This window comes from Panthera leo, chromosome D3 (genome assembly GCF_018350215.1).
Source record: "Panthera leo isolate Ple1 chromosome D3, P.leo_Ple1_pat1.1, whole genome shotgun sequence".
Classification (NCBI taxonomy): Eukaryota; Metazoa; Chordata; class Mammalia; order Carnivora; family Felidae; genus Panthera; species Panthera leo.
In genome coordinates, this window is record NC_056690.1 from 69,597,738 (window position 1) to 69,619,652 (window position 21,915).

The 21,915-nt window shown below is 46.8% G+C and overlaps 1 protein-coding gene across 3 annotated transcripts in view; it reads right to left on the reverse strand.

Annotated features, from left to right (window-relative positions):
• Positions 1-21,915, reverse strand: part of MYO5B (myosin VB) — a 338,880-nt gene that overhangs the window by 39,331 nt on the left and 277,634 nt on the right. For all 3 annotated transcript variants that reach the window (XM_042910156.1, XM_042910155.1, XM_042910154.1), the window contains 4 exons: positions 15,625-15,858; positions 3,440-3,524; positions 2,042-2,187; positions 590-709 (listed from right to left, as the gene is read on the reverse strand). In XM_042910156.1, coding sequence (XP_042766090.1) covers positions 590-709; positions 2,042-2,187; positions 3,440-3,524; positions 15,625-15,858 — 585 coding nt within the window. The remainder of the gene's footprint in view (positions 1-589; positions 710-2,041; positions 2,188-3,439; positions 3,525-15,624; positions 15,859-21,915) is intronic.

Sequence of the window (21,915 nt, forward strand, 5' to 3'; positions counted from 1 at the left end):
CATCCATTCATCAGTTGATGGACATTTAGGATCTTTCTATATTTTGGCTATTGCTGAAAGCACTGCTATAAACATTCGGGTACATGTACCCCTATGCATCAGCACTCCTGTATCTCTTGCGTAAATTTCTAGCAGTGCTATTTCTGGGTCATAGGGTAGATCTATTTTTAATTTTTTGAGGAACCTCCACACTGTTTTCCAGAGCAGCTGCACCAGTTTGCATTGCCACCAACAGTGCAAGAGGGTTCCCGTTTCTCCACATCCTCACCTAAGCTGTTCCTTCTTAAGCCAGGCATTTACCTCTCTGCAATAGGCTCTCAGTTTTATAAGAGGAAGGATCAGGGATTTACCTTCTTCCTTTCTTTCTGGATAGTGGGTAAGGTGAACAGTAATCTATCTCTTTGCACAGTAAATATTAACTCCAGGATCTGTAAGTTCCCAGCAGGCCAAGTGATCCCCTGGTCAGAAAGAAGCCTGTGGACACTGGTCACCATCAGCCAGAAGAGTACACCTCTACACAGTTGGTAAACCCAAAGCAGCTCCACTCCCTCTGGAGCACAGACAGCAGCCATGAGCCTGTCTTACTCACCTCCACCTGTTGGAGGGCATCCTCTGTGTCTCCAACCTCAGATGTGGAGATGGAGGGGTAATTAGAGTCAGATTCTAAACTGCTCTGGTTTGATGGGTTCCGCCTGTGCCCTGGGGTTTGCTGTTGAAGGAGAAAAATGTGAGTACTCCTAACAAATGAATGCTCATGAGAACTATTTCTTTTTCAAAGGCCAGTAGATCTTAGAGTTGGACTCTGGCCCCATTTGTCAACAAGAACAGGTCTTGGAATGATAGCTAAATGGAGCTGTTCCCATGAAAACTTCATCTACAGTTCTTATAGTCATCTGTCTAGCTAACAAAATGACGATGAGGAGGGACCTCCATAGCCGGACCAAATTCCCTCTCTCCTAATGAGATCTGAGTCCCTAACACCTCAGCCGATTTTTCCACAAAGTCCTGAGCAAACAAGTCTTATCTTCCTGGTCTTGCCTTGATAGTACACAAAAGCCATCCTGTCATTAGGCCCCAACTTGAAAAGAATGTAGCAAGCCTGCTTCTAAGGGCCCCTTAGAGGGCCCTTCAACTTGCGCTCCAATTTTATGAAAATAGTAAGCACATTAGAAATAGAGGTTACCGGGGGGGCTCGGTCAGTTAAGTGTCCAACTCTTGATCTTGGCTCAGGTCACGGTCTCATGATTTGTGAGATAGAGCTCAGTGTCAGGCTCTGCACTGACAGTGCGGAGCCTGCTTGGAATTCTCTCTCTGCCCCTCCCCCACTCATGCACATTCTCTAAATAACCAAACTTAAAACATTTTGAAAAAAGAAATAGAGGTTACCATTTATACTTAGGTTGTTCATGTAAAAATACTTTTCTTTTTCTTGCATATGATTTGGCTTTGAGAATAAAAACTGGCCAGAAAATTCTGTATTTATATATGTTCCTCTTCAGCTTATCTTCCTGGTTCCTATGCAATTAACTTATCAATCTTGTTTGAATATGCATTTCTGGAGGGAATGTTTATGTGGGGTAAAAAGGAACGATAAATCCTGAAATAGGATGTTTCTATGTATAAAGATTAGGAGAAATGATCAGACGCTGTGGGTTTCTCTGCAGCATGCACCAGCAATGCGGAGATCTGAACCCCCCCACACTGCTAGTGTTTCAGTGTAGGGACGTTTCTGGGGCAGGTAACACGACTGACAATATGCACCATGGTGGGATTTTCCTTAAACTCCTGAGATCTTTAGAAGACCCCAAAGTTGGAAAAAGGAGCTGTCCCTGGGAAGGATCACCTGGCCCCACTACTTCCTTATGTGATAACCACTGGCAGGCATGGCAAGAACAGCCGCCAGAAAGGACCCGATCTGTGCCAGAAAGGCACAGATTTACTGAGCACGACCGTGTTGGATGGCAGTGCAGTGGCTGGAGATGTGCATGAACGGGGGTGAGGAAGCTGGAGGTGGGGCCGGTGCCAGAACTGCCCTCCTTGCCTTGATGATGGTCATCTCATCCCGAAGGTTGTCGTATCTCTGCTCCAACCGTGAATATTCCTTCACGAGGTTCTGGTACCGGGAGCGCTCCTCCTCCAGCTCCCTCTTCATCAGATTTTCCTTGGCAGAGTTTTGGGCAGATTCGTCTGGAAAGCAGGCACACGAAACTGCAGTTTTGCTTTCTGAATGGATTCCCCTTGCATGAGTCTTGACTCATGCTTTGTGATTAATCTCTCTTTGCAAGGCTGCCCATGACAAGCGCCCACCACCACCACCTGATGAGTTTATTCAGCAGCAACTTCACCCACTGCAGAGCAAAGGGAAGCTTGTCAGGGCAGCTTAAGTCTTCAGAGAAGGGGGGGGGGAGAAGCAGGCAGCGGACAGGACATTCCCTTGCTTAATGCAGCAGCTTCTCTCCTGTGACAACAGTCACAGCAGCTGCTGGCAAGATCCCTGGAAGAACCCAGGTTTTGTTCCCCACTTTTGTCCCCATTCCTGATCTTTCGGGTTCTGGAACTGTAGGGAGATTGAAGGAGATAAGGCCAGATGTCAGGTTGGGGGAAGGAGGGAAGGTAAACAGATCACATGGATGGGCTCTCCCCCCACCTCACCAAAACTTATTATTCATATCAGCAGAAAGAAGCAATATTTATAGGGAAATGAAGTTTAAGTTTTCAATGAGATTTCATGCTGGGTGAAATCATGTCCTTAGATGGTTCAATCCTCTCGTGGCATGGGGGAGAGACCTAAGAGGAAAAGGTGAGTGATTTGCTTAAGGAACCCACTGAGCTGGGCAAGGACTGGGATCTGTGGACACCAACTGCTCCTCCTTGGTCAGGCAGCCCATGGGGGTTGATGGTGGCACAGGGGTCGGTGGGGTCTGACCCAGGACCTTCTCTTCAGCAAACATTAGCAGACGACCCACTGGGCAGAAGAAACCACAACAGGTCCTATGGACACTAAAGATAAATTTAAAATCAGCAATAATGACAGCTCCTAGGTGCTCATTAGGTATCAAGCACCATGCTAAATGCTTTATGCTTCGGAGAGCTATACTTTTATGCCCATTTTGCAGATGAAGAAACTGAGGACTACAGTCATTAAGGGAGTTGCTCAAGGCCAGGCAGTAGCATATGGTAATTATTCTTCGAGTACAAGTCCCCTGAACTCCAAATCCTGTCCACTACATTGTCCATTATGTGCATTAAACTCAAAACCAGGAGTTGCAGCAGAGTCTTAAAGGTGCCCCCCCCACCCCCCTGCTTCTTTTTCATTTATTAAAGCCCTTTCTCCCTGCACCATCTTGACTGTGTTCTTGCTAGGAGGCTTTGGGGGCAGAAATCAGTATGGAAAAGAAGTTAAACTCCAAAATGAAAAATCAAGTGCTTTGGTACTTACCTTTCACTTGGCACAGGATTTGGTTGTTAAGCTGTTCTTTCTCATCTTTTAAGAGAGCATTTTCTTCCTCCAGGTCTGCAACACGCTGAATGGGAGAGCAAGAGGGGAAAATGTTTGCCCTTTGAGGCTGGGGAAAGGAGAGGCTCCTTTTGTGGGGTTTGAAGTACAGCTGGTTATGTCTGCATCCTCTTTTTAAGAGAATCGAGTCAGTCAAGACTGCTTTCACTTTGAGGGAAAAATTGTTGCACTGAAAGAAAAGTCCCATTAAAAGAAGACAGATGAGCTCACCACTCTGTACGGCCTTCCAGCGCCCACAGAAGTCTCATGAGAAGTCTGCACATGCTCACAGGCCGTGTGCAGGAATGGACAACGATAATAGGCTTTCACTTCGTGTTTGGTTGCTTGTCTTGGTAAATTTTGAGCTCTCAAACCTGAGTGGCAGGAGAGCCCAAGGCTCACAATGAAGAATTATCTCTGATCTTCATCCTACTTGCCCTTGCCGGTCTCAGTGGAGCAGCACAGGTCAGGTGTCGCGGAAGGAAAGAGAACTCTAGTGTTTAGCTTCTGATGATACCCACCGCCCCCACCACAAAGAAAACATGAAGTGAATGCTACTGAAAATGGCACAAAAAGAAAAGACTAATTAAAGAAAAATCCTGTTCTGTTCAGAGGAAGAATACAAACAGCGTATGGCAAGCTTTAAAAAAATTTTTTTTAAGGAGTGCCTGGGTGGCTCAGTCGGTTGAGTGTCTGACTTTGGCTCAGGTCATTATCTCACTGCTCATGAGATCGAGCACTGTATCGGGCTTTGTGCCAACAGCTCAGAGCCTGGAGCCTGCTTTGGATTCTGTATCTCCCTCTCTCTCTCTGCCGCTCCCCTGCTCACACTCTGTATCTCTCTCAAAAATAAAATAAAAACATAAAAAAAATTAAACAAAATTCTTTTTAATGTTTATTTTTTGAGAGACAGACTGCAAGTGGGGGAGGGGCAGAGAGAGAGAGGGAGATACAGAATCCAAAGCAGGCTCCAGGCTCTGAGCTGTCAAGCATAGAGCCCAACATGGGGCTCGAACCCACGAACTGTGAGATCGTGACCTGAGCTGAAGTCGGATGCTCAACCAACTGAGCCACCCAGATGCCTCAGTATGGCAAGCTTTTTAAAAAACGAAGTTTTGGCTATTTAGTATTGGAGCAAATATTTGTATAGATTTAAAAACGTAACAATTCATACATATTCTAAGACAATCAGAAATCATTAGTTGTTCTAGAAGAGTATAGGAAAGGGGTATATCTTAACATGGGAGCTGGAGCACAATGGATCCACCTCTGCATGTTTCTCTCTGGAACCCCTGGAGACTCATCTGGCAGAAGGCCACTGAGTAATTTTCCTCACCAATGTCGCATCCCTGTCTTCCTGACAAAGGTAAGCAAGTGAGTGAGCACTGTGGAAACTGGACAGGAAGAGGAGGAGAACACGTGCCCAGGGGCCCTCGATTCAGGCATCCACACTTGAGTCCCACTTCCTTGGAGGCTCCCTGAACCACTGGCAAGTCAGCACAAACTCCTGCGATCACATCACAATCAAAGTACAGCAAATCTGGCCTGAGGCAAAGACAAGGAGCTCCACAGCCACGGATCTCTGGCTCTGTAAAGCCCAGGTCTCCCTCTGGAAAACAAACACCCACCCCACAGGCCTGGTCTCAGCGTTAAAGGAGATGATGTATGTGGAGTTCAAGCAGCAGGAATGGCATGGAGCTGTTGATGAATGTATGTAGCTGGTTCTACAACATTACCTTCCCCAGGCACCAAGCTGAAGCATATACTTTAAAATCATTCCATCACTTAGCAACAACTGAAAGAAAAATTAATACCTATTCTGCACAGGTTATTTCATAAAACAGAAAAGGAGGGAACACTTCTCAGTTCCCTTTACAAGACCAGTAATATCCTAACACCAAAACTAGAGACATCACAAGAAAACCACAGACTATTACCTCTTGAGGAGATGAATGCAAAAATCCTTAACAAAAATGTTACCAAATGTTCATGATAAAAACACTTAAACTAGGAATAGGAGGGACTTTCCTCAACCTGATAAAGGGCATCTACAAAAACCCACAACATCAGACTTTATGGCAGAAGACTGAATACCTTTTGTGTCCACAGTCAGGACAAAGACAAGGATGCCTGCTCTTGCCAAAACTATTCACCAATGTACTGGAGATTCTAGCCAGGGCAAATACAAAAGAAATAAAAATCATCAAGATTGGAAAGGAAGAAGTAAAATGATCTTTATCTGCATAAGACATTATCTTTTATGTAGACAATCCCAGGCAATATACTTAAAAGGTATTAGAACAAATGAGTTCAGGTCGTAGAGTACGAGATCAATACACAAAACTTGATTGTATTTCTATACACTGCAGTAAACAATCTGAGAAGCAAAATTAAGAAAGCAATTCCATTTACAAAAGCTTAAGAAGAAAATACTCTGGAATACATTTAACAAAAGCAGTAGAAATTTATACTCTGAAAGCTACAAAATATTGTTGAAGGAAATTAAAGAAGATCTAAAGTGGAAAGACATCCTAAGTTAGTAGATCGGAAGACTTAATGTTAAGATATAACCCTCCTCCAATTGATTTATAGACTCAACAAAATCATTATCAAGATCCCAGATGGCTTTGTTGCAGAAATTGACAAGCTGACCCTGAAATTTACATGGAATATCTAGGGATCCAGAATAGCCAAAATAATCTTGAAAGATTATTTGGAAGAATCACACTTCTCAATTTTAACACTTACTACTTCAAACACGATTATGGTAATCAAGACAGTGAGACACTAGCATCAGGGTAGACCATAGATCAATAGAATAGAATGGAGAATCCAGAAATAAACTCTCATGTTGTAATTCATTGAGGAAAGAATAGTCTTTTCAACAAATGGCCCGGACAACTGTATTTCCACAAAGTAAAATTGGACTCCTACCTCACACTATACACAAAAAATAAAGTGTATCAAAGACCTAAATGTAAGAGTTAAAACTATAAAACTCTTGGAAAAGAACAAAGGAGTAAAATCTCTGAATTCGGATTAGTCAATGGCTTCTTAAATATAACACCGAAAGCACAAGTAGCCAAAGAAAAAAATATTTAAATTGGACTTCATCCAAACTAAAAACTTTTCTGCTTAGAAGGATACTATCAAAAGGAAAAGGGAACACACAGTATGACAATAAATATCTGTAAATCATTTATATGGTATGGAACTTGGACCCTGAATAGAGTATTTATAACTCAACAAATAAAAAGAAATCCAATCAAAAAATGGGAAAAAAAATTGAGCAGACACCTCCAAGTGGCCAATAAGCACACAAGATGTTCAAGGTCATTAGGGAAATGCAAGCCAAACCACAATGATTTATCACCTCACATATACTAGGATGGTTAAACTAAAAAAAAAAAAAGACAATTATAAGTGTTTGGGGAGGATGCAGAGAAATCATAATTCTCATATACTGCTGATGGGAATGTAAACCAATGCAGCAGCTTTGGAAATTCCTTGAAAGTTGCATTTTAACCCTTGTTTGACCAGCAATTCCATTCCTAGGTTTCTAAGAGAAATGAAAACTTATGTCCGTACAAGAACTTGTACACAGATGGTTGTAGGAGAGTTATTCAAAAGGGCTAAAAAGTGGAACCAATTCAAATGTCCATCAATGAACTGATGAATATGGTATATCCATATGATGAAATACTATTTAGCAATAAAAAGCAATAAAGTGCTGATTAATGTTCCAACATGGATAAATCTTGAAAACATTATGCTAAATGAAAAAGGCCAGTCCAAAAGTTGCATATGGTAGGATTCCATTTATATGAAATGTCCAGAAGGGGTAGATCGGTGGAGACAGAAAGTAGATTAGTTGCCTAAGGCTGGGACAGGGAATAAGGGGGGAATGGGGGGTGTGACTATTAATGGATACAGTGTTCTTTGGGGGGTGATAAAAATATTCCAAAATTAGACTATGCAATAGTTGCAAAACTCTGACTATATTAAAAAAAAAATTGTATACTTTAAATGAGTAAGCTATGGTATATGAATTATATTCAATAAAGCTACTAAAAAATCATTCCACAAATTAACCAATCTACTAAGCACAGTACCCTGTGCTAGATGTGGTACAAGATAAAAATATGAGTCTGAAACAGGCTCCCAGATTTGGGCCGAGTGATAAACTCCTCCAGAGACACCTGCAAGACTGTAGTGGATGACACAATGAATGAGCTTGCTCCCTGGTTCAAGTCCTCACTTCCAGCCGTCTTTGGTACATTTCATGATCTACTGCAGGGGGGTGGGGGTTGGGCTGGGGAAGACTCCTCCCACCCTGTGTAGAAAGACATCCATGGTACAACAACAACATGTGCGTGGCAGCTGAGATTAGATGGTAACCTACCAGGACTGCTACCTAGGAGACAAATCCCTGATGGACCCATCAGACTGGTTCAAGGGCAGAACCTTCCTGATGTCTGAATTTCAGTTGGTTATGAGTAAGTGCTCCCTTGCCTTCCCCCTAGCATTAAAGTTCAGCTTAAGGTGCTGAGAGATGAGTATGGCTCCTTCCACCCTCAGCATCGCATGGAAAGGGTCAGGAAAGAATTTCTACAAGGCTGGAGTCCTAGAGCAAGGTCACCTGGCCCTGTCCTCCCTCGGGGCTCGGAAAGCAGCGACTCTCACAGATGCCTCTGCTACTCTAGGGAGCTAATGGATTTGCAGGTGGCTTGCCCTCTCTGGCTCCATACCAAAAGCTCCAAGTACTTTGTCAACAGTCTGTTGAAACAATCCAATATCTTTTGATTTCAAAGAATTTTCAATGTCCTGCAAAATGAGGCTCGAAACTACCTTCTGCCTTCTCTGCCACAGGACATTGATGCTTTTCATTCTCTCAATTCAGACAGACTTGGTTTCTACCTCAAGCTCAACTGTGAATGTACTGCTCAGAGTTGTGGGAATGAGGCTCTGACCAGTATGAATCATTCTGACACCACTCTGGGTACTGAGCAGAGCCCCCACCCACCAGGCAGATTAGAAACCCTTCCATGGAGAGTCAGGCAAAGGGGCATGTTCTGTCTCCCCTCAGGATATCAAACAAGAAAAGGCTGGTAAAAGGATATGCATATATGGGTGGCTCAGTTGGTTAAGTGTCCGACTTTGGCTCAGGTCATGATCTCACCCTTTAGGAGTTCAAGCTCCACGTCGGGCTCTGTGTCTCCCTCTCTTTCTCTCCCCCTCCCCTGCTTGCACTCTGTGTTTCTCTCGCTCAAAAACATTAAAAAATTTTTTTTAAAGATATACATATAACTAATTATAACAAACTCTTCTTTCTCAACAAGTTATTGCCTATTACAATTAACACAGTTGATGTGGTGTGTCTGCAAAGACTGAAATCTGCTTTGGTGGCGAGGGTGAGAAATGGAAGAAAAAACACTGAGTGGTGCCCTTTGGTCATCACAGGCCACTGCTCACCAAGCCTAGCTCTATCCCCGGGGATGATACAGGGCAAAGCTGTCAGTCACCCATCAGACCCTTCCTGACAGAATTCTCTGTGCCAGGAGCCAGAGAGGCAAAAATAAGTAACACTAGAGGTGGCCGCCCTCAGACAGCATCCAGCCCAACGGGAGAGGTGGACGTGTGTGTAGCAGAAAACCAGTAAGGTTCATGGCTGAGCTCTGTAAAGCAGGGTTTCTAAGCCTCAGCACTGTTGACATGTTAGGCTAGATAATTTGTCATTGTTGGCGGGAGTGGGGGTGCTGTCCTGTCAGACATTGAGCAGCATCCTGGCTTCTACCCGCCAGATGTTGGTAACTCTACCCCCCTAATTGTGACTACCAAGATGTCTCCAGACATTGTAAAATATTCCTGTGGGCCTCTTGTTGAGAACCACAGCTATGAGGGGATTTATTAAATTTTTCTAATGTTTATTTTTGAGAGAGAGAGACAGACAGAGCATGAGTGGGGGAGGGGCAGAGAGAGAGAGGGAGACACAGAATCCGAAACAGGCTCCAGGCTGTCAACACAGAACCCGACCTGGGGCTCGAACTCACAGACCACAAGATCATGACCTGAGCCAAAGTCAGCTGCTCAACCAACTGAGCCACCCAGGCACCCCTGAGGGGATTTAGAAAGGAGGTAACAAGGAACAGATGGAGGCCCCAGAAGGTTTCCCAGGAGAAGTGGGCCATCTCAATGAGACATGCGGAATTTCACGGGCAGCCGAGGGCACTCCGGGTGGGAAGATGAGCAGTGTGGAAGCCTCGGTCTGGGGACGGAACAGCTCTGTCGTGGTCATGTGTGGTTTGGACAGGGGGCACTGGCTGAGAAACGAGGCCGGGCGGGTAGCAGAAGTGAGAACTGGAGAATGGATTCACACCCTTTGACCTCAGGATAAGCTCAACTCCTCCACACACCTTCCTAAAACGGGCTGAGTGGAGCCCAGCTTCTCCCCACCTCTGGTTTCCACCTGAGCGTTTCCCTGTTCCCTCTGCCACACTCTTCCCTAGCCTTTTACTGAGGACTTCTCCTCATCGGGTTAGGACCATGATTCATTCCTCCAGGAAGGCCTCCTATCCTGCACATGTGGGCTGTGCCCCATGCTCAGCTCTTCCAGGGCCTGTCGGTCCCTCCAGAGACCCAGAGAGACTGCTCTGCTTCCTCACCCACCTGCGCAGCCTGGGCCCCTGGACCACCGCCAGGCTGGCGTGTCATCAGAGCCCGGCCCAATGCGACTGAAGGAGGGAGGACCCCACACATCCCATTAAGAGGCCTGTGCTTTTCTCAGTTAAACAACAACAAAAAAAAGGGTTCATTTTTTTTTTTTTTTAATGAATGGGTTTGTGGTTGACTAAAACATCTAGAACACAAGAGTTACTTAATCAAATGATTCAAGAGAAACAATGTGGGGGAAAAAGTACTCAAGCGCATCTCATTTTCTATTATTGAAGATGGTTCACCCGATGAGCACCTTGGCAAATAGTAAAAATAGCTCTCATGTTCCTTGATGCACAAGCTGAAAGCAGCCAATGGAAGAAACCACAAGGCGTGTGCCTCTACAAAAGAAAGCCTTGGTGGGGCCTCAAGTGAAGCTCGACCTGGTGCCACATCTGGAGGGTGACACTCCATTCTCCCTCAGCCAGGAACAAGGCCCAAGGCTGTAACTTCTGAATTCCCTGATCTAAGTCAATGTGTGTTCCCCTTAACCACCCTCTGAATATGCAGATGGCTCACGGAGCATGTGGTCACCTGAGAAGGCATCTGAGATCACTCACGGTCATTACTTTGCTCTGTGCTTCCTACAGTCAACACCCTTCTGAGATGCAACACAGCACCTGGCCAGTAGAGTGTGCGTGCCATTACCACCAGGTTGGACCAGAGACCTCCATTCCTAGCAATGTAGTCTAAGTTTATTGCAACCACTTATGATCTAGAATCTCAGGCAAGACTAGTTTGAGAAAGCCATGGTCAACAGCATGTACCTAGCTTGAAGTCTTCTAATGTGCTTGAGCCTCATTTCTTCCGTCTCCCCCTGAGGCTTTGATTCATGAAGGCAGGCCTCTGAGGAACTCAGCTTTGTCATTCTGAGCCCTACATCCAAGTGACCCTGGGGAGCTTTGTTCTCTTCCTTGCCTGAACAGCCCTGGAGGTGGGCCCACGTTCCTGCAGCAGGAGGGGCAGGTCCCACAATTGGCTCCATACCCTGGGAGGACAGAGAAGGCTTCCCTATCACATTTCACCAGGTACTGGCCACCCCTCAGTCTTCCCAGCCAGCTAGCACATGGGATGTCTATTGGCAGGCACAGTAGGTGACAAACTCCTGCAGCTAAATGGTCTCCCTTTTGTGAAGGGTCAGGAATGCAGCCTACAGTGAGAGACACAGAACACAGAACCAGGCAGCTGTGTTCCCTTTAGCACGCTAACATCTTCACTAGGGTTCAGGACTCACACATTCAGCAGCTCCATTTTCTCTTGGGCAAGGGGTGGAGCAAGCATCTTTCAGCTCTTGCATGCCACATTACCTGGAGCGTTTCTTCTAAAAGGTTATTTGGGACAGATCATCAGAACCAACATTGGAGGTAAAACCTAGCACTATCAGGCTAATTTAGCCCCTGGTAAGTTAAATGAAACAAATACCCCAGATTCATGCTCAAGAACTGCCTTTACTAGTTCATCTTTAGGGATACAAATGTAGCTCTGAGCTTTTAGTTCTGTTTTGTTTATCAAGTTGGGTATTATACTAAAAAAAAGAGCCAAGTGCAAGGTTTCTAGTAGAAAACCATAGGACCAACTGATTGGACAATGTCTATCAGAAAAGGCTCATCATCTGCCCACTGTTGTGTCCTGAGTCCTCTGTCCTTCACTCTGCTTCAGCCCAATGGTTGGTTGGTCCTCAAACCCACCCAGCCTATTCCCACCCATTGCAACTGCTATTACATTTGTTATCTGTTTCCTAGAAATGCTCATGGCTCACCCGCCCCTCACTAAGGTGTCTTTTCAGAGACAGAGAGACTCTGGCTGCCATAAGCAAAGCCACACTTCTCCCTGTCCCCAGAGGTCCCTCTTTATCCCCTTCACTCTGCTTTATTTTTCTTTATGGCACACGATGGATCATTTGTATTCGATTCCTGTCTGCACATTCTCTCATAATCCCAAATATGTGAGCTCCATAAGAACAAGAAGGACTTTAAAAAATAGTTTCCTTTTGCCCCAGTGCATAGAAAAGCACTTAATAGAGGCAGCCCATAACTATCTGGTGAATGGATGAAGGACCTGGATTTCCATGATTTTGTCAATGAGCCGATATCCTTCCACACAGTTGGCACAGAATACTGGTTCCGATAACCATCAGCCTCCTTCCAAACCACAAACCCTGGAGCTCTGGGAGCACAACTCGATGTCTTAGTTGGCCAGAGAAGTCTACTCTGCATCTTTGGGGAAAGACTGGAAACACCCCATTGCAAGGAACCCACTATCCCCACAATACTTCTCCACTTCTATTTGGAAAAACCCCAAACGTTTATACTGGAACTACCCAAGGTAAGCAAGCAGAGGCTGGCAGATCGGTGACAGAGGACACAATACAACACATGGCCCTACTGTTGGACGCTCAGCCCGGGGGCTGCTCTTCAGCCCTCACATGTGTCAAGGACCTTTGCTCAGAGCTAGGAAGCTGGCTGGGGGCCACTCTTCTTCACCCACCCGCAACCCTGCCCCGAGCCAGGCCTTTGGAGCAGATTCTGGACAATGAGCCATAACTCTGTGTCAAGGGCAGCTCTGGGCACCACTTCTCTTTCCCCACAGACACAAAACAGCTCAACTGTACAAGATGGCATAGCAGCACATGACAGCCAGCATGGGGTAACTGATACCTTTAAAAAAGAACCCATCACACGGGCTAAAAGGTGGGGAGGCCAAAGGCCTGGGTGCAACTATTCTGGGGGGAAGGCCACAACAATGGAGGCCTTCAGCAGAGAGGGTACCCACTAACATGTGGCTGGGGGTCTGCAGCCACAGTGGGGAATTCCTGCCCCCAGGGAGACCCAACTTCCCCCCCACCCAAGGGCAGCTCAGCCACGTGGCCAGACAATGGGTATCGTCAGCAGTGGGGAGCCCAAAGTTTTCCAGGATACCATGTTCCAATAAAGCATTTGCTGACAGACATATCAAACCCATTAATTAACACCTATGAGCGAGCAGTCTGTTCCTCACTGTGCTCTGCTCGTCTCATCAATCTCGCTCAAGGCAGAGCAGCCTCTAGACGAGCCCGAGAGGAAACCAATTGTCTGATTATTCAGCATTTGTTAAGATTGGACACGGTGCCTTTGATAAATATTAAACCCTGACCAGGGACAAAAGATGGAGGGTGGGAGGCGGGGGGGAAGCTTAGCTCTGCTACTCACCCACCTCACAGCCACCAGAATAAAAAAGCTTTTCCAGACCCGAGAGGAGGAGGCCATTTTGCTTCCACTCTCTTCCTGGAGACAGGTGGATGCTGCACCTAATGAATCATCTCATGCCAGTTTCTTCTCCTGTTGCTAGTTTGGGATTTGCTTACATTTGGAGTCGGAGAAGGTGCTTTTCTTGTCCTGCCTCTGTGCTTATTCTTCCCCTTCTTGTAGTGGCCTTGAGACTGGTCTTCTTGCCAGTTCCAAGCTCTCATTGTGTTTAAAACCTAGCTCAACACACTCCTAGGAAACTATTTTAAGGAGCAAAGGAAGGAAGCTCTTCTCTGTTTTGCCCTGCCCAGGAAGAGTTTCATATGTAAGCCTTCAGACTCCCTTGGATAGAGACTTGGACATCTTTAAAGCACCAAGTCCTCAAATCAAAGTGCCCAAGGGGAAGCAGAGAAGGTGGCTGGGGAGCTGAGAGGAGACAGCTAGCTTTGTGGATCTGCTGAGTACACATACTTCCCACGTGTCTCATCCGACGGGTATGCACATGCAGGGAACCTGCTTTTCTTTCCCTCCTAGGGTCAATCTCAAGGGTTTCCAGTCCTAATCCTGGGTTCTTCTCTGCCTTTGGATTCCACGATCTTGTTTTTTTATTCACATGGAAGGGTTACTGTCCCTCCATTCCCACAGTTAATAGACCTCAAGGGTGGAATCCCACGGTTTGTAGGTGACAGGCTTACAGCTACATTCGAACAGGAGCTTCCTAGCACCCCATGCTTTATCCCAAAGAATGAAGTCCACCTCAGGCCTCCTGGTGGGTGAGCTGACAGGTTTATCTGGGTGGCATACTGGGGACAGAAGCTCCTACTTTTCTGTGCTGGGCTAGCCACCTGCACCAGGGAGCCCCAGGTCTCACTTCATTATCACCCAGTCCCCGTGTGGGCCCCATCTCCGACACCTGGGAAATCCGCAGGATCAGGGAAAACAGTGGCTGGTGGTGTGGAAATTCTGCCTGGGACGGGGAAATGATGTAGGCAAGTTCAGCATGAGCTGGCCCAAGTGGCTTTGTACTCCGTCGTCTCTAACAGCAGCCTGCATGTTCCCTAGTGGTGTCTGGGGGACTCTCAGACCAGGAGAAGGTAATGGGCAGAGGAAGAGGGAAGCACTATGGAGCAGGGCTGGGGGCCTTTTCCTTCTAGAAGCCACCAAATAGTATCTCATGGAGTTGGCCAGTTGCCACATTCACTAGAAACCTGAGAGATGATCTATACTGTTTAAAAACAGACAAACATATGAGAGAACCAAGGCCAGTAAGCTTTCCCATGTGGGCTTGGCAGTGGCAGTACAGGGATGAGAATCTGGCCATTGCAATATCTACCCCAGGACCCTTTCTGAGGCGGCATTTAGCCCGCTTCAAGTTTTAAACACTTAAAGTTATTATTCCAAAATTAGGAACATTTAATCCCTCCCTCATCCTTAGCTTCTCACCCCACTGGGACCTTCCAGTGATGGAGGCACTAAATGATGGGGCGAGGTGCTATCTGCCCTGTGGTCTGTGGGTCACTGCAGAGATGCAGGAGCAAATGGCTGCGTCCTCCATGGAGGATTCTCCAATGGGCACTTGGCACATTCCTGGTTTGAACAGCTATCCTGGGAGAGAAGGGAATCTTCATATCCGGACTTTGAGATGGGGGAGTGGGGGCCAATCCCAAGAAGTTCTATTTTATGCGGTAGAGAGAAACAGAGCACACCAACCAGAATGGACAAGTCAGGCTGAAACCATCAGCACTGACACTTAAGGCAAAGTCCCCAAAATATGATCGCTACAAGTAGGGATGTCTAAAGGTTGCCCCAATCCCTGCAATGTCAAGAAGAAAGGCCACTACCTCTGTACCACGCCTCTTGCTAACAAGGGCTCAGGCCACAGAGACGATGTGGTGGCTATTTCTAGACTGTAAGAAATACGCCCCAAGGCACACACGTGTATTCCTTTCAGGGGATGCCATTGTGTTCAGCCAATGGTGAAACCTAACACTTGTTCCGTGAATGGCACGTGCTCATGTGTGTTAACCCCAAAGCAGGCACACTTCACGTCCAAATGCAGAGGGATGGTCAGTGTGTGGGCAGAAGCCCCAGTAAAGTCTGTGTCAATTTTACAGCTGGAAGAAGAAATGGTCTCGGAAGGGGTGCTTTGGAGGCCAGGCCACCGCCAAGCGGCTCTCTCTGGCCTCGACGTACCTTTCTCAGCTCGTCCTTCTCCTTGGTGTGGGCGTCCTCCAGGATCTTGCGCTCCGAGTGGGCCCTCTGCAGCTCCGCCCGCAGGCTCTCCACCTCCTCCTGCAGCCTCAGGCTGCCGTCCTCACCTTGGCTCTGCTGGTAGCGGGCCAGCTCCTTCTTCAACTTCTCTACCTCCATGGTGTGTGTGGAGGTGACCGCCGACAACTGCTCCGACAGAGTCTTGAACTCTTTGTTCTGTGAGAAAGCCAGCAGAGAGGGAGAGGTGGAGAGTAAGGTTGTTGGGGCAGGAAAAAAACATGATGGCAGTTAAAAAAAAAAAAAGGAACTTCCAAGGTGGAATTAAATCTCACAATCACTGCATACTTGAGTGCTTTCCCAGCATCCCCCCTGACAGAACCCTATTGTGAACCCAGGAGAAATACAGGAACAGAAAAAACACCAAAGCTGACATTCAAGAAGTGTTTCTGAGCGAGGGCAGAGCTGGAAGCTGGCTGACAGCAGTTAGCCTTCTACGTTTAGCTGGACAGACCTTGCAGCCAATTTTAAGTTGTGGGAACAACGTAGCTGGCTTCCTGGATCTGCAGCCTTTGCTTTTCAGGTTTTCTTGCTCTTTTACACAGGGCCCTCCTGCCCTTGGACTTGCTGGCACAAAGAGTTGCAACCTAATCGCCAGCTCAGAGACAAAGGACCCCTTCAGTATCCCCTCCTCCAAGGAGGCCCTTTACAGGGCCCCGGGGTCCCTCTCACCATCTGTCACCTCACCCTGTAAGACTCTGACTCCACAGACTGATGCCCTGGCAGATTCTGTCCATGCTGTGCCCCTGCAGACTGGGCACCCAAGCGAACAACAGGAAAGTGAGAAACATCCCCCCAGGTGCCTGGTACAGGTTTGCAAGGGCACTACAGAAGGGCTCACACAGAGGAAACACGGGGGACCTAGGGCCAATGTCAACTGCTCGTGTCAACATGGGCAAAAACTGGTGCTGCAGGACTTGAGAGCACCCGCTGAAAGGGGTCTGTGGGGAAAGTGAAGTAAGGCTCTCCAAGCAACCAACAGCCACTGATTATTCTTCATTGCTATTCTCTGTGGGAGCTCCAAGTAGACCAGAGCTGTTGGTTAAAATACCAATAAACTGGGGCATCAGGAATCAATTACTAATTCACATCAGAAATTAAGCTTCACGGAAAGCCGAAGAATGGCCATTGGGCCCAGTGCACGATGCCATTCGTGCTGTGGGACCTCAAGCCTGGGACCTGCTGTTGGTGTCCAAGTAGAACATGTCCTGTTTTCATGTCACAGAAAGAGACTCTCCTGCAGTCCAGGGAAATCCTCCGGTTACAATAGGAAATGCCCTTATGTCTGGTCTGGCAGCCAGCGCTGCTTGAAGTAATCATGAGAAATCCAGTTAGGTGTCATCCATTTAGAAAACTCAATCCTGCCTGTACCTCCCCCTGCCCTGGTCTGAGTCCCCTGCCTGGAGCCTGAAAGGTCCCTGCACAAGGGGAGTGGACTCAGGGAGGGAGTGTGTGGTGGGTTAGCCATGTCCACTCTTCTCCACTCCAGACTGGCAGTTAGGTTCAGCCCAACGGTCACCCCCAGATGGCATAGCTGGCTCAGATCATCACGGGAGCAGAGCAGAGGACTGGGCTCTAGGGGTTTCCGACTGGAGTTAGTGTGGAGTATGGAAGAAGGCACAAAATATGGTGGTGGTGGCAAGGGGCACAGGTACCTCCCACCCCTCTGTAGACTCTCAGGGAGAACTATGTTCTGCAGATGACAGCATCCTGCCACAGACACAGAGGACACCCTAGCACCCTCATGCAAAGATAACGTGACTCTCCAGGAGGTCGACTCTTCGTGGATGCTAACATCCAGGTGGACATGGGACTCGGGAAAGTCAGGATGTTAAGAGTGGATGGAGGCAGACAGACTTGTGTCCAGATCTCAGCTCTATCCCTGATCAGCTGCACACGTCCGATCAGATCACTCGACTTCTCTGTGCCCCAGTTTCCTCATATGTGGAAGGGGGACAATGGTAAGCCCTTCCTTGGAGTTTCATCAAGATTCAGGGATATCCTGGTGCCTGACACACGGTAAGTGCCCCATAAACGGGAGCTGTCTTCTTTGCTCAGTCTGAACTCTTGGCTGATCACCTGAGGTGGTGGGGAGATTCCTAAGAGCAGCACCTGGGCACCTCCCTAGGTCATCAGCAGCATCCAAAAATCATTGCTGGGGACTCACTACAGCTGCACATTTTGTGCTCTGCAGGCATGATTTCAGAAAGGAAGACCCCAGAAGGACCCAGCAGTTTCCCATCTTATCCTCATGCCATGAGGTCCATATCAGGTGCCCATGGCTGTGCAGCCAAGCTTGACACGGGGTATGTATGGGTGGAAGGTGGGGACTTGCTCCCCCATAGACCCCAGAAACCCTCCTTACAATGGCGGCTAAGCTCCTCAGAGCTGCCTTTGTCAGTAGGACCTGGAGAGCTGGCCCACTCTGTCCTGCCCCAGTGAAGGCCCTTTCCTAATACCAGAATCTGGGGATTTCCAGACAGACCCCTATTCTCCTTGGGTTCCTCAGATATCCTGAGAGGATGCTCACCCTGCCCCTACTACTGAAGGGCACAGATCTGTCCTCAACTGCCAACAAGGAACCTGTTTGGGAAGGTAACTTGAGACTCTCCTATTTGTTACTTTTTCAAAAGCTTTTTTTCCCTCTCAAAGGTCTGCTTGGCAAGATTTTTTAGGCTTGAAGTATTACCCCACCTGAGGGATATTGGCATTCAACCTGTTCCTCTAGTCCATGATCCCAAGACCTGTGCTGACCTCTACAGAACTTTTGTATAAACCAGAAAGGGCACCACCTCCAGGGAGGAAGGAGGTCCACAGAGCTGCGTCTCTGCATGGACACAGCTGCAGGGGTGCACAGATTCCACAGGGCAGCAATGCTCCAGGGCTCACAGTCAGATGAGCAGAGCATAGGATGGTCTTCAGCCCTATTTGTCCCCATAGCCAACTATCCTTGTGCAGTGAACAATCTGCCGAACTGTATGGAAGAGGCTTCAAGTAGTTCCCAATTAATGGTCTACAGACCCCTGGGGAAGGTGGTGAGGAAATCATTGCAAGACTATCTGCATCATGAAAAATAACATGTTTCACATGTGCTACCAGCACTCATTGGGTGCTTACTATGGGGCAGGCACTGTACTACATAATTCACATATACTAACTCCATCCAATTCTCAAAATCCTATGTAGTGAGACTGATTCATATCCCCATTTCAGTTAAGGACACTGAGGCACTGGAGGCCAGAAAACTGTGAATTATGCTATTTCTCAAACGTACTTGGATGCTCTTGTGAATCATAAAATAACTAATTTAACGTATCTACTGAGTGTATACTAAATATACTGAACCAGTCTGATTTAAAAGGCTACTAACTGAATCCATATGATTCTATCATATTTTTTCAGATAAAACATTTAAATACGGCATTGTACTCCTAAAGGTCTAAAACTTGACCCTCATTATAAAAGAAAAATTGTAGGTTCAAATGGCCTACTCACTCTACATGTTGTATCTGAATAAAGCCAGAACTGTAGACAGCCAAGTTCATAGGCTACATCATTTTGGCTAAAAAATGTCACAGCACAGGCCTGCATCAGGGACAGTGTAAGAAATGGCCCCAGGAACTGTTACTGTATTTACTGTTTAAAGATATTCTGAAGTAGCAGTTTCTGAGATCACAGATTACAAAAACCCACAGGAAAAAGTTTCAGTACAAGGGACAGCTCCAATCCTCTTCCAACAGTTTTTCTCTTAAACTCTCAAATGATCCTATTTCCTTCTTTCTGTTTGCTTGGGAACTTGGTGCCAATTTTGTGTCTTGTCACTTTAGTTGGGTGCACGAAACCTTAGCCATGAATTTTGGCACTAACCTTACCCTCGTGTTATCCTTCAATTTCCTCCTTTGCTGACTCCTTGACACTGGGAATACTTTTAAAACAAAACAAAAAAACTCCATCAGGTAATCTTACAGTGCAGCCTGGAGTTGGGAACCACTACTTTAGCCACATCATAGTATCGGTTAATTTTTGAGCTAGAGGTTACTTTAGAAATCTTAGGCCAATCTCCACTTACAGATTCAGCCGTAATCCCAAGCTGTCAACTCTGGTACAAGTGTAACTGAGACAGAACTCAGGCCCCCATCCAGCTAGGATTTTGTCCACTACCCCATGCTACTCTGAAAAATACCTTGGGACGTCTTTGCCTGTCCTCTCCTTCTGGCTTAAGAACCTCGTGTGTCAGGAGAGCAGTGACCAGAGTTGTCTCTGGGCATTACACAAAGAACAGAAAGACAATTTCAAATGGCCAGCCCCATCTGCCAAGAGACTTCAATAAACAAGCATCTCTGAAGACCTGGTACCAAGATTATGCTGATGCCTCCTTCTCACGAAAGAATGTCAAGCATGTTTGACACCGGGTCACACACCCCACTGTAGAAGACCAACTGGTCCAAGGACAATGCCATCTATATGTGAATGAACCCAAAACAAAGCTAAGAGTCCTCCTCGGATTGAGGAATTCTCTTAAGTCAAAAGAATCTCCTAATGTGCAGATATCCTATAATTTGGTTGGGGACAGAACCTTCTCTGGAGCCAGACTGCCAAGTTTTTCAATCCTAGTCATGCTACTTACTAGTGTGTGACCTTGGGCAGGCTGCTTAGCCTCTGTGCCTCAGTTTAAAGCGGGGATGAGATTATCTCACAGGGTCCTGGTGAGGATTACATAAATTAATACAGGAGAATGTGCCTGGTACATAGTTGGGCAATGCAGGGAGGGGTACCAGGAAGCAGGATCTAATCCACCCCTTTTGCCTCTTCTGATCACCCTCTGCACATAGGGCAGCCTGCCCAGGGTGGATAGCACCTGCCACCACTCACAGATGTTTGCCAAGCAGGAAGCTTAAGGCAAAAAGCTCTTTTTAAAAATAGGCCTTTTAAATCTGCTTCTCTTTGATGTTCCAGCACGTGGGTTGTAAAATATCAGATTTATTTTTAACCTCACCAGTTAACTTCAGAAATCAGCAACGCCAATGCAGGGCCCTGGGGCTGGAAACCGAGGGCTGCAGTGACTGGGCAGTACACAGGGCTCCTGGCAGGGTGGCCAACAAAGCCACTCGTCTGACTACACTTTACTCAGAAGGTTAATTGGCAAATTTTAACCATGCAAATGTCTTTTGTGGTCAGTGATCAACGGCCAGAACAACAACAGTGACAATAACAAAACCTGGGCCCCTCCCTGTACTTGAGTTTTTCAAATGGCCAATCCTTTCCAGTCCTATCCTTCTGGGCAGATGTGCCTTCAACCACGACTGGGCATTATCACTGCAGGCCGACCAGGGGCAGGTACCTAGTGTCCTCCACCCTGCACTTCAACTTGCTGTATTGCTAAGTACTCAAGCAAAACAGACACCCTGTTGAACTCACATCAGAACATAAACATCCAGGACAACAGCTTCTTCTTGAGAAGACTGGTCTTTGCAAGAGCAGAGAAGCAGGGACATTTTACTACCGTCAAAACAATACTTCTGGGCTGCTGTTTGGGGTAGGTGGTTTAAGTATAAAATGGCTTATTTTCTTGCCCTATTGGGGTCTTGTGAAGCTTAAAAAACGCCCAGCCTAGAATAGATGCAATACAAGGGAGTGACCTCCAGGGCAGTGCCTGGTGACTCCAACTCGGATTCTCTCTCAACACTGCACAAACACACTGTGGCATTCTTTGTGTTCTTCTCCCTCCCTTTCCCCTGTCCTTTCTCAGGAGGTGATCGAAACCTTCCAGGCCACTGCAGGAGCCTGCTCCTATGGTCATCTTACTACCCTGCCTGAGGCAAACTAACTGTGAGCCTGCTTTCAACGCTGGGAACCTATGTTAGCAAGGACAATACACAGGGAAGGGCTAACAGTTTAGTGATATTTGTGGTTAAGAAAACTAGCATCATCCTTATTATGGCTGTGGGATCAGACAGATCGGGCTGGAACGCTGGTTCTAGAACTTTCTAATTCTGTGACCTCAGCAAGGTACTTGATGTCCCTGATCCACAATTTCCTCATCTGTAAAATGACTTCACAAAGTTGCTATAGGATCAAATGAGAGTGAACATAAAACACTGATCACAGGGCGTGGCATGTGGGAGTGCATAGGAAATCATCAGGGTAGTGGAGGCTGTTGGTCACGCTACCTTAATATTGTTCCCTTGCAATACAGCATCCATGTGTGTCAAAGTC